General features: G+C 56.8%; 1 protein-coding gene across 1 annotated transcript; it reads right to left on the bottom strand.

Annotated features, from left to right (window-relative positions):
* Nucleotides 1-279: 279 nt before the first annotated feature.
* Nucleotides 280-15,115, bottom strand: KRT7 (keratin 7). The gene is made up of 9 exons (XM_045800991.2): nt 14,597-15,115; nt 12,924-13,135; nt 10,766-10,826; nt 9,532-9,627; nt 7,897-8,061; nt 6,802-6,927; nt 3,596-3,816; nt 950-984; nt 280-564 (listed from the first exon to the last, which is right to left on the bottom strand). Exons 1-9 carry the CDS (start codon nt 14,918-14,920, stop codon nt 410-412), a joined length of 1,395 nt encoding a protein of 464 aa, XP_045656947.2. The 5' UTR covers nt 14,921-15,115; the 3' UTR covers nt 280-409.
* Between the last annotated feature and the right edge of the window lie 563 nt (nt 15,116-15,678).

The following is a 15,678-nucleotide window of genomic DNA, read 5'->3' as shown; positions in this document are numbered from 1 at the left end:
CCGTTCCAGTCCCCAGCAGAGCCAGACTTCCCTGGTGTATTTCTGGCTTTCAGGAGAGGAGTTGGACTCAGCCCCAGCCCTGGGAGGAGGCCAAGGCCTCACACAGGCTACGAGCCAGGCCCCTTAAATCACCAGCAGCACCACAGTACCAACGTGCTTTCCCAGTCTCCTCAGTATTCTGAGCACGCCCTATCCTCTCTAAGGCCCCTTCCTCCCCAGCCCTCTCCACCCAGCTGATGAAGCCAGGATACCAGGTACCAGGATGGGCCTCACCCGGGCTTCAGAAAGGCTGCTTTATTGGAAGCTATTCTGACACCATTTTTCAGACTGCTGGGCAGTCTCGGTAGCAGGGACGGGAGTCCTCCTGTGACCGTGGGCGGCAGGGGTGCAGGTCTCCGCACACTGGGGCTCATTTTCGAATGCTCCTATGGGTGGCAGTTGAGGTCCTGATGGAATAGGACTTGAAGGCCCCAGGACCGCCGCTTGAGAAGCTCAGGGCATTGCTGCCCATGGTTCCTCCGAAGGCCACCCCGCTGCCCCCTCCGCCAGTGGAGTTCACCACAGCTAGGAGAAAAGAGAGGAGGGCTGCATCAGCACAAGGCCCACCACCTGAGGCCCCATCAGTCACCACCCCACTCTCCTGCCATGCCGGCCCCTCTCCCTCCCCGCTGCCTCCCCTCCCCACCACCCTCCTCAGGACAGCCCAGAAGGAGCCTGGGACAGCGCTAGGGGCTGCAACGCAGGTGGCCCCTGCCCCCCTCTGCCCTCTTGCACAGCTTCCCTGGGCCATTGAGCCTGACTGGCTGGGAGCTCCAGGGCACCTGCTAAAAGCTGGTGAGGGAAAAAAGCTCCTGGTCCAGACAAGGCCAGGCCCTCGAGTCAACGTGCCATCCTGCAGACCCAGCCTAGTCCGGACAGCACAGAAGATGGGCCACAGCCAAGGACTTACAGATGTTCACAGTGCCCACTCCATCTCCGGCCAACCTGGGGGCAGAGGAGAGACCTGTGAGAGCAGCTCTTTCCTCGGAGCTGGAGAAAGCAATCCCGGACCCCCTCCACCCAGAAGCCAAGCAGGACTGGTATTCCCTCCTCTGTCCCCACACCTCAGTCTTCCTTCAGCCTTGTTGCAAAATAAGGGGGGCAAAGGGAGTTCACGTAGGCCCTCCTGCCTGCTGGCCACGTGACCTTGGGCAACATCTCAAAGCCTCCATTTCCTCACCTATCAATTGGACCTTAGTCCCAACCTCACAAAGTTGTGAGGGCTGAATAATATAATTTACCTAGAGCCCTGGGCACACAGGATATGATGAATGGTAGCCGTGATTATTTATGGAGACAGCTGCCTCCCCTAACCACATCATAAAACCCTCAAAGTGGGCCGTAGCTTATCGATTCTTGGATCTCCGGCCCCCAGCATGGGGTCTGGCACGTAGTAATCATCCAGTATGTACTGAAATAATTAGTGAATTATTGCTTTCATGAATGCAGCTACGGCTGGGACTTAGGAGGGAGCAGAAGGTACCTGGGGTGGCTTTAAGCAGCCCTACTGGAAATTGAAAAGCCATGGGAGACAGCTGGGTGTGTTTGTTCTGTGACTCACAGCTCCATTGTCACCAAGCCCTTGCCCTTGGGGTTGAGTTTACTCTGCAGTGGGGAGGGGAGACCTCACTTTGGTAGAAGGAGTGAGGGGAACCCAGCTGGCCTCATCAGCCCCAAGTTCAGGAAGAGGGCAGAGCAAAGGACAAGGGCAAGAGATAGATATGCTAGGAGGCTGCCAGGCCCCTTGTTCAACAGGCCCCTGTGAGCGCTGGGAGTCGCAGGCAGTTGTGGTTGGGGAGGGAAGCCCAGGTAGCAATTCATGCAACCGTTTCTGGTGCCATTCCTAAGAACTCAGGAGGAAGAGACCTGAATGTCTAAAGCTCTGGTGATGAGTGTGATTTTTCCTTTCTCATCCTAAGTAAATATTTATTTTTATGCCTAATTGTATATTCATAACTCTGTATTCCTAAAAGAAGGCACCCCAAATTGCATGAGTTTCTAAGACCACAATTCCTAGACCTGCCCCTGGGAAGGGTGGAGGGGTGACAGGATTAAAAACAAGGAGCCCATCTCCATGTCCCCTAAGAGGTAGAGAGAGGACAGTCGCCTCCCAGAGAACCGGGATCTAAGCCTCCATGATAACAATCTACACTGAGGTTAGACTTTCAGATGGAATGCTTCCACTCTCTATGCCACCTTGGGCTGCCACCCGTCCATCCCTGACCTTCGGCCTGCTCAGCAGCCCATGGGAGGAAGTGGATCCGACCCCGCTCTAAGCATCCCCAGCTCTGGTTCCATGAGGAAAAGCAGCCCAGGGTATGCGTTCCTGAGAGAGCGTGGGCCCCGCACCCACGGTGGTAGAGGGTGCAGAGAGAAGCGTAGTGGCTGGGACAGTTGGGCTCTGGGGCTGCCCTGTGACCCAGATCAGCTGCTCTCTCTTCCCAGAGCTTTTGGTGTTCAGTTCCTCTTCCCACAAAGACCAGATGCCAACCCAGGCAGGGATGGGTCAACTGCAGTGGCAGAGACCTCTCCTCCTTCCTCTCCTTCCCCAACTCATATCCTGTGGCCATGTTTCTTCTCTCCCTCCTCCTCGCATCCAGGCGCTCTGCCCTAGCACTCCCTCGTTCCCCAGTTCCTTCCTGTCCACGCCCTCCAGCCTGTGTCCCCAGCCCCTCAGGAAAAATGCGCCCCAAAGAAAAAGCTCTGTGGAGATTCAGAATTTTACAAATGCACGTGAGTGGTCACTAGGTGCTTCCTTGACAAATGTTTGGCGTCTTCAGTCCACGTGCAAGCTTCCCAAAGGCAGAAGCACACCTTATATATTGTCTAGCTCCGTGCTGGGTTCCAACAAGCCAAGCCCTGATGAGTCCTATCACCAAGCCTTGGCCCACGCTGTTCCCTCTTGCCCTCTCCGAACCCTAACCTTCGCCCAGTGCACAACTCTAAAGCTGGCAAATTGACTGAGTCAACCAACCCATCAAGGTGAGAATAAAGGCCCAACTTCATGGACATAGGCTCCGTGTCTTTCATGAAGAATTCCTAAAACACTAACCCAGCCCAGCCTGCTCTTTGGCCACAGGTATGCAAATATCTGCGGGACCTCCCCACATTCGGTCAATATCATGTGACTTACCGCTCCGGGCAGAAGCAGCCTGGTAATCATGAAAGATCCCCGGACCAGGAGTCAGCAGAGCTGGACTGCACACTGGCCCTGTCCCCTCAAACTGAACCACAGCTTCCCCTCTAAACTAAGCAACAATACCTGACCTGCTTACCTGAATATATTGTGAGGATCAAATCAGATGACCCTGGCCACGCATATGAAGAGGCCGTTATTACTTCAACTTTCCCATGGAGTTTACACCACACGGTCCTTCCTACTAGAAGGGCCTCTCGTCAAGAGCAAAGAAGCAAGCATCATTTAGCCTGCCTACATTTCCCACCCCCCGTGCCTTGCAGAAGAGAGGCCACAGGAATGTCTGTAGATGGATGAATGTCAAGCCCCAGGTGCCACTGAGCCCCAGAAGGATCCCCTTCCTGACTTCTGAGTCCTCACCGGCTCTCCTCGCCCTCCAGCAGCTTGCGGTAGGTGGCGATCTCGATGTCCAGGGCCAGCTTGACGTTCAGGAGCTCCTGGTACTCGCGCAGCTGCCGGGCCATGTCCTGCTTGGCTCTCTGCAGGGCGGCCTCCAGTTCGGCCAGCTTGGCATTGGCGTCCTTAATGGCCAGCTCCCCACGTTCTTCAGCCTCGGCAATGGCAGCCTCCAACTTGGCACGCTGTGGGCGGTAGAGATGGCTGTGAGCAGGGGGGCAGGCCTTACCAGTCACTGCCTTCCTGCTTCCCCATCCTGCAGAGCGCCCGGGGAACTTGTTCACGGTGGCTTCATTGGCACCAGTCTACTCCCCCAGCACCAGGGAATCCCCAGGCGTCAAAACATGGGCTCTGATACCCAATGCCTCGGTTCCAATTCTGGCTTTCCCACTTACTAGCCATGTGATCTTGGACACATCAACCCTTCCAGCCCAAAGTCTCCTCTCTTCTAAAACAGCAATAATCACAGTGTCTACCTCCTAGGGATATTGCAGGGATTAGATGAGGTAATACGCAAGCCCCCGGCACAGTGCTAGCACACAGTAAATGCTTAATAAATGCTATGATAAATCGTTACTATTTTTTTTTTGTCAACCACCAATCTGTTCTCTGTTTCTAGGAGTTCTGTTTTTTTAGATTCTACCTATAAGTGAGAGCATACAATATTTGTCTTTCTCCGTCTGACATATTTTACTCAGCATAAACGCGCTCAAGGTTTGTGTTGTCACAAATGGCAGGATTTCTTTTTTTTTTTTTTAAAGATTTTTTATTTATTTATTCGACAGAGACAGAGACAGCCAGCGAGAGAGGGAACACAAGCAGGGGGAGTGGGAGAGGAAGAAGCAGGCTCACAGCAGAGGAGCCTGATGTGGGGCTCGATCCCACAACGCCGGGATCATGCCCTGAGCCGAAGGCAGACGCTTAACTGCTGTGCCACCCAGGTGCCCCAGGATTTCTTCTTTTTGATGGCTGAGTAATATTCCACTTTATGGCTGAATAATATAATATTATATATCTATCACATTATCCACTGATGGACACTTTAAGTTGTTTCCATGTCTTGGCTATTGTAAATAATGCTGCAGTGAACATGGAGAAGCAGAGATCTCTTTGAGGTGGTGATTTTATTTCCTTCAGATATATACCCAGAAACTGAATTGTTGGATTCTATGGTAGTTCTATTTTTAATGTTTTGAGGACCCTCCATGCTGTTTTTCCACAGTGGCTGCACCAGTTTGCATTCCCACCAAAAGGACACAGGGTTCCCTTCCCTCCACATCCTCCCCAACACGTGTTACTGCTTGCTACAATCACTATAATGAATCAATGTTATTATGCTTGTCAAATGCCCAGCCTCCCGGCCCCCAGCTGGAAGAGATCCAAAGCCCTGGGATCTTAGTTGAGTCCCCAGATTTGGGGCGGCTGACGAGAACAAAAACCATCTTCGAAACAGGCCCAGAACAGGGGACTGGGAGCAGAGAGGCACTGCTTGGAACCCCCAAACTCAAAACGTATGCTCAGCGGCCCTCTGGTTTGGGCCAGGTTGGTCGGGGTCCCGATGGACTTGAGCTGCGGTGGCCCCTCCCTGCCCAGCGTGAGCAGCCCTTCCACCCGTGGCTCACCCCCGCACCGGGAACCTATCGAGTCCTGGGCCTCCTGTTGTTGGGCTCTGAGAGCTACCATGCCCACCCCTACCCAGTGCTCCCCCATCGTTCTCACCAGCCCTCTCCGTCCTCAGTCCTCAGACCCTCACCTGTTCCCGGTGTGCTCCGCCTCTCTGCCAGCCCTCCTAATCCTCCCAGGAGACCCTCCCAGGGCCCTCTGCCCCTCATCCACCTGCCGGTCCCCTTCCCTATCACACTGGTGCCCCCTTGGCACTGCCTCATCCCACTGCCTCGGGGCCCCTCCATGGTGGTGGACAGCCCAGCTCTGGGACCTGGCTCCGCCCTGTTGTGCAAGAGGAGCAGCGGATGCGGCAGAAACTGCAGGGTCTGGGAAACCAGGATTCATTATTCTGCGCCTCCCCTCCCGGCCTGGGAGCCACCCCGCTGCACCTGCACCAGCACCTGCACGGGGCGGGGCGGGGGGGGGGGATTCATAGCCCTGCCTCCGCGCCAGGACGCAGCCTCCACTCCCATGTAAAGTGGCCTGCGGGGCTCCAAGGGGAGGACATTTCTGGGTAAGTCACACCCACATTGCATCCCCCAGCTCATCTGGAGCTTAGCTCTCTGAAGCTGCAGCACCCGTGACCTGCCCTCCCGCCTCACTGCAGACACCTGCTCGGGCTTAGCTGCCCTGTCTCTCCCCACACCTTGGCCAGGGCCTGTCCCCCTGCCAGCGGCACAGCCCATCCTCCCAACAGCCTGTCATCGGCGGCCCGTGCCCCACCATGCACCAGGTGCTGAGAAGGAGCGGTAAGTCAGACAGATGGGGTCCGGCTCCAGAGGCATATTTAGATTTCAGTAGAGGGGAGGGGACAGCCAACCACTTAGTAAGCCAGAAAACTGCAGATAGAGATAGATGCTTCGGGACACTTCAGACACCGTGCTGACAAGAGTGGTTGGAGAAACCATCTCTGAAAAGCGGACTCATGTCCAAAATCCCAGGGACGCCAAAGGAGCAGCCATGTGCTGAGCTGGGAGAAGCACATTCCGGGTTGGGGGAACACCAGGGGCAAAGGCTTCGAAGGACTAACATGCCTAGCAGATCCAAGATACAGGAAGCAGGCTAGTGTGGACGGAGCACAGAGAGACGCAGTGGTGGGAGGTGACGGACGGGGCCTTGTGAGCCACCGTAAGGGTTTCTGCTGCCCTCTGTCCCCCTGCTCCCCACGGGCTGGGAGCTCCCAGGTACAGCATGCTGCACCCAGAGCAAGGGGCAAGGACGGTGCTCAGGACGAGTTTGGTAACGATTGGTGGTTTTTCTCAGGCTGGCTGGGCTAAGGCTCCCTCCCCAGGTTGTATGCCCAGTAGGACTCCTCTCCTCCCTTTGGCCTGAGCCAGGACCTGGACAAGAACACTCTGTCCTGGAGATCTCACAAGTGGGCCCCCGAGACTTGAGCTGCACCAGCCTTGGCCTGGGAGAGCCTCGGGCTCCTCATTCTCAGATGGCTGCCCTTCACGGGCCCCAAGAAACAGGGAGGAGCGGGGGGGGGGGGGGCTTGATCCCACCTGGTTCTTAATGTTGTCGATCTCAGCCTGCAGCCTCTGGATGGCACGGTTCATCTCTGCGATCTCGTTCCGGGTATTACGGAGGTCGTCCCCGTGCTTCCCAGCCTGCGCCTGGAGGGTCTCAAACTGGAGGGACCACACAGAGAAGCATGGTAGGGGGTGGTCAATGATTACAGGTGACTCATCCCTCGTCCCCTCCAAGGAAGGCCCAAGGTTCTGAGTGATGAGCCTTCCTAGCTTATCTTCCCAGGAAGCGACAGTTTGACTCCCAGCACTCTTCACCCATTGCCAGCAAGCCAGACTACTGGGCACTGGGGCAGAGCTGGAGTTTGCTTTCCTCCCAGTCAGGACAGGGACGGCTGGGATGGCAAGGATGGCTCCCTGCGGCCCCTCCCCATCAGGTCCCAAGTGCTGCAGAATCACTAGAAGTCTGAGATCGTCACCTGTTAAACAACCCCCTAGTAAAAACACATTTGTTAAAAACATCAGCATCACCCATTTCACAGACGGGAAGAATGAGCTCTGAATGGAAGGCACTGCCTGAGGATCACACGGCAAGTCGGAACCCAGGTCTCCTTGTTGGCATATCTGTGTTCTCACCCCGTGTACCTTGGATGACTCCCTATCTCTGCAGAGACCTCCCTCTGCTGCTTTTAAACCCTGATTCAGCCCCCACCCCCTCAGAACACTAGTTTACCCCCAGCACATTCCCTCAACTCCTGCACAGTCAGCTGCCCTGCCTCCACACAGCAGGTGCAATGATTAAACCTCCCTGGTCTGGAGGCCTAGGACCTAGGATCTAGTCCCAGCTCTTCCATCTACTAGCTGTGTAGACTTAGGCATGTTACTTAACCTCTCTGTGCTTCACATGCTTCCGCCCGGTCTGCCCATCTGGCTGGGATCTCTCCCTGGGGAGGGACCTGGCCTTTACCTCCTCTTCTTCCCAGGGCCCTGGAGAGCACCACAGACTTAACCACTGGGGCCTGCCAGCACAGTGGGACCCACACCCTAAGGGCGTGAGACAGGGGAGGAGTAAGGGAAGCTACCACCAAGGACCCTGCCAGGAAAAAAAGACGGCCCTCTGCAACCTCACACCTTGATCTGGTACATGGCCTCGGCCTCGGCCCGGCTGCGGTTGGCCATCTCCTCGTACTGGGCCTTGACCTCGGCGATGATGCCGTCCAGGTCCAGGGAGCGGCTGTTGTCCATGGACAGGACCACGGACGTGTCCGAGATCTGGGCCTGCAGCTCTGCCAACTCCTGCAGGGACAGGACAGAATGTCAGGACTTGGGGCGTGACCCAGCCCCATTCCCACACCCATCCTGGGACCCTCTTCACACGAGGGGAAGAAAAAGGGGGAGAAAAAGGGAGAAGAGGTCAGAGTGGGGATGAGTCACCAGGTAGCGGGGGGGGGGGGGGCGGAGAACAGACCCAGCACCTGCTAAATGTTCTGCCCGCCCTCCCACAGCCCAGAGAGCCCATTAGCAACTTGTCAAGAAAAGAGTCTGGTGGGATTACAGCAGATAAAGAAGTGACAGAGTGTGGGGGGCTGTGACGGCTCCTTCTATGAGCTCTGCTGGGGCAGGAGCTCAGCTGTAAAGCGGATCACTGCGGGGTGGGTTAAATAAAATATCCCACCCCAGGATGGAACTCTCGGCAGCCTTTAACACTGATGATATGGCTGTATTTATATCCGTGGTACACTATTACTTGAAAAAAACCATGATCCTACTTTGATATATATTATCTCTATGTGTGTATGTGCATAGGAAGAGTCTGGAAGGTAGATACCAGGGTGGTAAGAGCACATACAAGTGAGCTGTTTTCAATTTTATGCTCTACTCAATTTTCTGGATTTTCGGCAATGAGTATGCATTCCTTTCATAATGATGGGAAAATAATTAAATATACGTACACACACATATATACATACACATACATATATATAACGTGCGACAGACATATGAAGACCCTCACAGAGCTTAGAATGTCCGAAGTAAACCTCAAGCAGCCTGCCCCTGAAATTAACACACGTGGAAATTCACTGAGGGGCTGATGGAGGCTGGAGGTTCAGAGGAAAGCTAGACAAAAGGGAACTGAGAACTGGTCTGTAATTAACCTCATATATAATATCATCCCAGACCAGCCTTGCCAGATGACTGGCTGTCCCATCTTCCACTGAAGGCCAGAGACTCACACTGGCTGGAGTGGAGAGGGTTTTAAATCCCTAAGAGAAAAAAAGAGCTGATAGCCCCAGGTAAGGCAAGAGGGAGAGAATGAGACAGCAGGGGCAGACGGAGTGGCCTACTGGTGGGCAGCCATACATCTGGTCCCTCTGGGTATAAACTCCCAGACACTCCAGTCTCTCCTGACTCGGGCCCCCCTGGCCACCCCACCCAGCCCCTCTCTAAACTCTGTCACAGCCCAGGATCCCTAGACATCCTCCAAGTTCCTTTCAACCCCTCCCAACACCCTTCCTAACAAATGGTCATCCTTTGTCTCTGGAAGGCCAATCCTGGTTGACCCTACCCTGCTCTGCTACCCTCAGCTCCTCCTAAACTCCTTGCCCACCAGGAATTCCTGAGTCCAGAAAGGATAAAGAACAGGATACGTGCCTGCACGCACACTCAACACACACCCAGGCTGGCCCGGATGCAGGGGGTATACCAGATGGCCCCTTTGTTAGGACATGGAAGATACAACATGTCTCCCACACCTAAGATCCTCACCGTCTCATAGAAGGTCTTGAAGAAGTTGATCTCATCATTCAGGGCATCCACTTTTGCCTCTAACTCCACCTTGTTCATGTAGGCGGCGTCCACATCCTGGGGGGGTGGCGAGAAGGGGTAGAGACATCGTGGCCTCGGTACACAGAATATTTAGCAGGGGTGGGCAACAGCTAGCACTGTCCGACCCACAGGGTCAAACACCAGGGCCCTACCAAGAGACATGCCATTTCTCCAGGCTGCCTGACCTGGCCACGGTAGGAAGTTTCCTCTACTGGACCCTTGGAGGCTGCGTGATGGACATCGTTCCCATGCATCCCCATGAACACAGGTGCCTGCGCAGCACCGGTGGCCAAAGCAGCCTGTAGCCCCAAACCTAGCGCTTTACTGGTTCCTAAAGACTTTGGTGGTTTGGACACAGCCCTGGCTCGACCACCTATGAGCTATGTGACCTTGAACAAATTACTTCAACTCCGAAAATCATTCAGACTGCAGGATAAGACTCCCAGAGACGGAAGATCTCCAGCCTCATGTTTAACTTGCAGCTTAGCGACGGCGATGCAGGTGGCCCACAGAGACCAGTGCAGGCCCGGGGGGCACCGGGGCCCTTCTAGCCAGCTATGCCTGTACTTGAGCTCGTGTGGACAGGGTCCGACTTTATGCACCCCCGAAGCTCCTAAATCTCTAAGGGCCCAGCACTCCGGGGCAGGTTGCCGTCATGTGGACGGGCCTAGAACCCCGAGCTGCTTAGTGAGCGTACTGAATCAGAAACTTAAATCAAGCCCTGCTAGGATACTCATAAGGCCTTCCAGCCGTGGCTTGCACATCTCCAGGGACAGGGACAGGGCTCTGCCTCAGGCGGCCCATCCCATTCGTTCAGCACATACTTCAGCCCTGCCGGGTGCCAACCATTGTCTGTCCTGAAATGTTCGGACTGCGATAGAGCGCTCCCGTATTTGGGCTTGAAATCTCCCTTTCCAGCCTCCATCTTTTGGTCTGAATGCTAACGCCTCCAGGCCAAAAGCAAGTCCAGTGACTCACCAGCTGCGTGCACACACACACACAGGACAGGCTGTGCTACGAGGCTTCCAGATCTCTCCTTTTCCAAGCCCCTCACTCCCTCCTTGTAGTCCCCGGCCCAGACTTTGGCCACTCAGGTCCCTACCGGCTGCTCAGATGAGAGGGCTATGCATTTTCAGACGATGTCCCCCACACCTGGCCTGTCTGTCCCCCTCACCTTTTTCAGCACCACGAACTCATTCTCAGCAGCCGTGCGACGGTTAATTTCATCTTCATACCTGCAGCAGAGGGAGGGTGCAGTGGTGTGGGGGCGGCTCCGCCTCCATGGCCCCTTCAAGGGGGGGTGGGGGGGATCTGCCCTGCATCGGTTTCACCCCTCCTTACTGACACACCTGGAAAAGTGGGTATCAACAATGAAACCAAACGTCCCTGACCTTCCCTGGTGGCTCTTCCTCAGGCTGGGAGTCTTGGCATGGAATGAAGGTGGGAGAGCAGGGAACGTACATGAATTAAAGGACAAAAGCTACATCTACTGGGAGGGAGAAAGCAAATAATCATAGCCAAGCGTACAGACCACTTCAAATGGGGCCTGCACCGTTACATGCTTTCCGCGAATTAGCTCATCTAATCCTCACAATGGTCCTCTAACAATGGTACCGTGCTTCACAGGAAAGGAACGGAGGCACAGAGAAGCAGATAACCTGTCCAGTCACTACACTGCTAAGTGGCAAAGCCCAGACTTCAACCCTGGCAGTCTGAGCCCAGCCCATGCCTTAACCGCTACCTAATCCCCCCCTCTGAGGGTAAAGAAGGAGCCTGAAGCAGAGGAAACTTATGGAATCAGGAAGAGGGTGCAGCAAGTCCTGGAGGAACCAGGCCCGAGCTGGGTGGTCTGGCCCCATCTCTACTCCCACAGCCCCCCACCCCATCCCTTTGTCTCCCAAGGAGCCAGTCCCGCCCATAGGAGGACGTTGGCAATGCAGGGCACAGAGCAAGGGAGCCCTCGGGCCTGACCCGGTATTTATTTGGAAACTTTTTTTAAGAAGCGTCAGAAACAGGAACTCAGCAGTGCCCAAGGGAGGAGGGCAGCAGGGTGACCATGGTGGGGAGCACGAAACTCCTGCAGGCAGAGCCCCTCCAGGAGCCCAGACTCACAAGGGCCCACTCCCTCAGGCCCTATAGAATAGTTACGGAAATATCCTGAAGGCCATCTGTCCATCCCTGCCTTGGCAGCATGCCGCTGGGCCCAGAGGACGCACAGCCAGGAGCTCACTGGGCAGCGGCACCCAGGGTACCTGTCCTTCCCAGAGCTCAGCCGGGCTCTGCAGGAAAGAGCTCTACCTGTAGGCTGGGGCTGGGGCTGGGGCCAGGGTGGGGGGGGGGGGCGCGGGGGGGGGGCGCGGGGGGGGGGCGGTGAGCACACACATGACAACAGAGGCTCGCTGGTTGCCCAGAGCTTTCTCGGTCCTGCACCTGTCCGCTCCCACCTGCTGGGGGTTTACCTGTTGACTGTTGCTCTAGGGAAGGGGGGGAGTTTTGTTTGTTCCACCAGCAGTCAGCAGTCGGAGCCAGTGTCCCTGCCCGGCTTAGTCACGCACCTCCAGGGCACAGCACAGAACTCTCTTACTACTCCCAGGACTACTGGGCAAGCCTGCTGGGGTGGGGCCCGGCCCAAGCCTCAGGCTTTGGTTTCTTCTCAATGGGAAAAGAGAACTCCGTGGGCCCCTCAAACGCTCCTATACTCCCTGCCCTGCCACACAGCCTCCTCTCTGGTTCCTGCCCTGGCCAGAGCCGCCCCTCCGCCTCAGCAACCCTACATGGCCCACCACACACGATCCCTCTCTCTCCTGGCTTCTTTCTGTCCCAGGTCAGCTCTGTGTCTCCTCCTGGGAGTCAGAGGCCCAACATTCAAGTCCCAGCTGTCCCAGCGACCTGCCATGTGATCTTCCTCAGGACTCCGAATCTATCTGGTCTCTAACTCCTCACGTGAACAGAGGGGCTGTTCTTGAATAATCTGTGAGGGTCGTGCAAGTTCTGAAGTGCATCTGTCACAGGACACCTTCTGCCCTACCCTCTCCTGGGGCCTTGGTCAGGTGCCCAAAGGGAACAGTGCAGGTGAGGGCTCAGTGGGCATATTTCCTTGGGAGTAAGTCAGGTGTCAAGACTTGGAAACAGCTCCCAGGGACAAAGAAGGGAGAGAAGAGACAGGGAATGCGTGGCTCAAGGCCTCCCGTTCAGGGGTTACTGTTCCGAGCAGCTGCACCCTCTGACCCTTAGCCCCAGAGGGGACCTGCCAAGGATCAACTGATGAGGGGCACATGCACCCAGGGCACAGACCCCCTCCCCCCCCCCCCAGGTCTCACGAGGGTCAGTACTTGTTCTTGAAGTCTTCTACCACGTCCTGCATGTTCCGCAGCTCCACCTCCAGGCGGCCTCCATCCACCTGCAGCCCTTCAAGCTGCCTCCGCAGGCCGGCAATGTGGGCCTCGAAGATGCTGGGGAGGCGGCTGCTCTTGGCCGACTTCTGCTCCTGCAGCAAAGCCCACTTGGTCTCCAGCAGCTTGTTCTGCTGCTCCAGGAACCGCACCTAAGAGGGAAACAGAGGAGGAAACTCTTGAGGGGCAGCCTTTGCCACCCACACTGGGGTTGGAATCGTCTTCAACCCCCCGACACAGCCCATGCTCCCACTGGCTGTTCCCCCAACCTGGGAGCCTAGCCCTTGGTCCCCTCCTGCAGGAAGCCCAGCCTGGAATTCCAGCCTCTCTTCCAGGACTCTCTGTCTTAAGTGCCTTAGACTGTGACCCAGGGGTCAGGTCTGCCTGGTCATCAACATGTCTCCTGCCTCCTATGTTCCCCATCACATTACAGGTGATCTTCTCTACCTCCCTCTCCACGGGGCTGCCCCCTGCTGTCTGTCCTGGGCCTCTCTCTGTATCCTCTCTCTGCCACCCTTTCTTCCAAGGTCTCAGGACAGGGTGCTAAAATAAACAACTATATTTTATGCTCAGTCTGGGGCCCAAAAGTCTCCTTGGATCCATCCAGTATGACTGGGAGTGGGAAGTAACCCTCCTCAAAACTAGCAACTCAGAGCAGCAGGGCCTGGGGGCGGCAGACAGTGAGGGAGCAAAGCAGCAGGGGCAGCCCCTGGGCCTGGGGAGGCTTGGCAGAATCTTAAGGATTTGTAAGGTCTGAATGATTAAGAAGAGGGCATGGGGGGCTGGGGAAGCAGAGAACTACACCAAGGCAGGAGAGGGAAGGTCTGGTCTAACAGTCTAACACCCCTTCCTGGCCAGAGGGGCCCACCTGGGCTAGCCCCTAGCTCCTGGTCCATCCCTACTTTGCTCCCCTCCTAGACTCACCAGTCAAGTCAGCCCCTCTCCTTCCCAACCCCTACTTTCACTCCTCCACTCCCTCCCTGACCCCTGTGGGACCCAAACAGCCAGGAAAAAAACCCTCCCAAATGGCCCCTGCCAGGGCCCCTCAGTCCTCCTTCCCTGGGCGCAAATGGGCTATCTCCAAGGGCAGGTGTAACCTCACCTCCCACCACCAAAGGGAGGCTGGAGGACTAGGTCAGTGGGCAGGTGTGGCACGGAGCCTCCCTCCCTCCCTCCAGCCCTTTATTTTCAGCACCTGCCTCAGCATAAGCGGCGGGAGGAGGGAGGGAGGAGATCCTCATCTGAGAACAGTGTGTCACCCCTACCCCGGCTCTCACCCCACACATCCCTCTCTCTGAGAAACTCCTGGCCCTGACCCCTGGAGCTCCCAACCGGAATGCGCCCGAGAACCTCAACTCTCAGACACAGCCAGAGGGGTCAGCCGGACAGACTCAAGCACACATCCTGGGAGGAAAAAGCAGGGCGATCTGGACAGTGCTGGAAGAGGACGCCTGGAGCCCGAAGGAGAACAGTCACAGGGCTCCTGAGGAGGAAGGCTCCCAATACCGGCGAAGGAGAACGCACCAGGCCTCCCAGCGCCTGGCCCGCGTGCAGTCAGTGCAGGTGGCCTCTGTGGCCTGGAGCGTGGCGTGGGGCAGGCTGCGGCGGCTCACCTTGTCGATGAACGAGGCGAACTTGTTGTTGAGAGTCTTGATCTGCTCGCGCTCCTCCTGGCGCACCTGCTGGATGGAGGGGTCGATGTCCACCCGCAGCGGGGCCAGCAGGCTCTGATTGATGGTGACCTCTCGGATGCCGGCGCCCACTGGGCCCCCGTAAGAGGAGCGCACGGCCACGCGCGGCCGCGAGGCGCCCAGGCTGTACAGGCTGCTGCTGCTGAAGCCCCCGGGGCGCACGGAGCTCGAACGCACCTGCGCGCTGAGCCCCGGGAAGGCGGAGGAGCGCGAGCTGAGCACATGGGAGCTTAAGTGGATGGACATGCTGGCTGGACCGGGCTGGACCTACAGGCGGACGCGAGACAGCCGAACTCGCTGACCTCCGCGGCCCAGCCGCTTTTATCCGCTAGGCGCGGGCGGATCGGTTTACACAGGTAGGGGCGGGGCTGGCCGCCGGCCACCCTTCTCCGCGGGCCGGGCCGGGCCCCTCCCCGGGCCAGGCTTCCGCTCTCCGCGGCCAGGCCGGGCTTTGGGGCCCAAGCCGGAAAGTCCCGAGTAGGGGAGGAGGGCCTTAGACCCCCCCAGCGCCCGGGATACGGGCTGACGGCGGCGAGTGGTGGGAGATCGCCATCTGAGCAGATCTGAAACAGGTTCAGTCTGGGAAGGCTTCCGGGAGGAGACTTGGGAAAGATTCCTGAGGCCAGAGCAGAGAGATCAAGCGGTGAAAGATTGGGAGAAGGGGGGAACAAAAAAGTTCTAGTCCAGGAGTCGGCACCCAGACCCCTTCCCCAAGCATTCCAGAAAGGCATTCCCAGACAGCCTCCTTCCCCCACGTCCAGTTCCTCCTTGAGAGATCAGCTCTGTTCTTGAGTAATCTGACCCCACGTGGCCTGGCCTAGCTGGTTTCCCTGGCCACTACACCTCATTCCCATAGAGAAACTCGGCCAAGTGGGGCGTGACCCCTGTTTTGGCCCCTCTCCTTCTGCCTCCAGTAGGCATCTGAAGGCCAGAAGCCATGTGGAAGGGTTGCCTTGGGCTCGCACTTCCCTCCCCCTAACACGCATTCCTAGCCACTTACTCTA

Source organism: Ursus americanus, chromosome 25 (genome assembly GCF_024610735.1).
Source record: "Ursus americanus isolate L20-20 chromosome 25, mUrsAme1.1.p, whole genome shotgun sequence".
Taxonomy (NCBI): domain Eukaryota; kingdom Metazoa; phylum Chordata; class Mammalia; order Carnivora; family Ursidae; genus Ursus; species Ursus americanus.
Note: the sequence above shows the minus strand (reverse complement) of the source record. Positions and strands in the feature narration are given on the sequence as shown.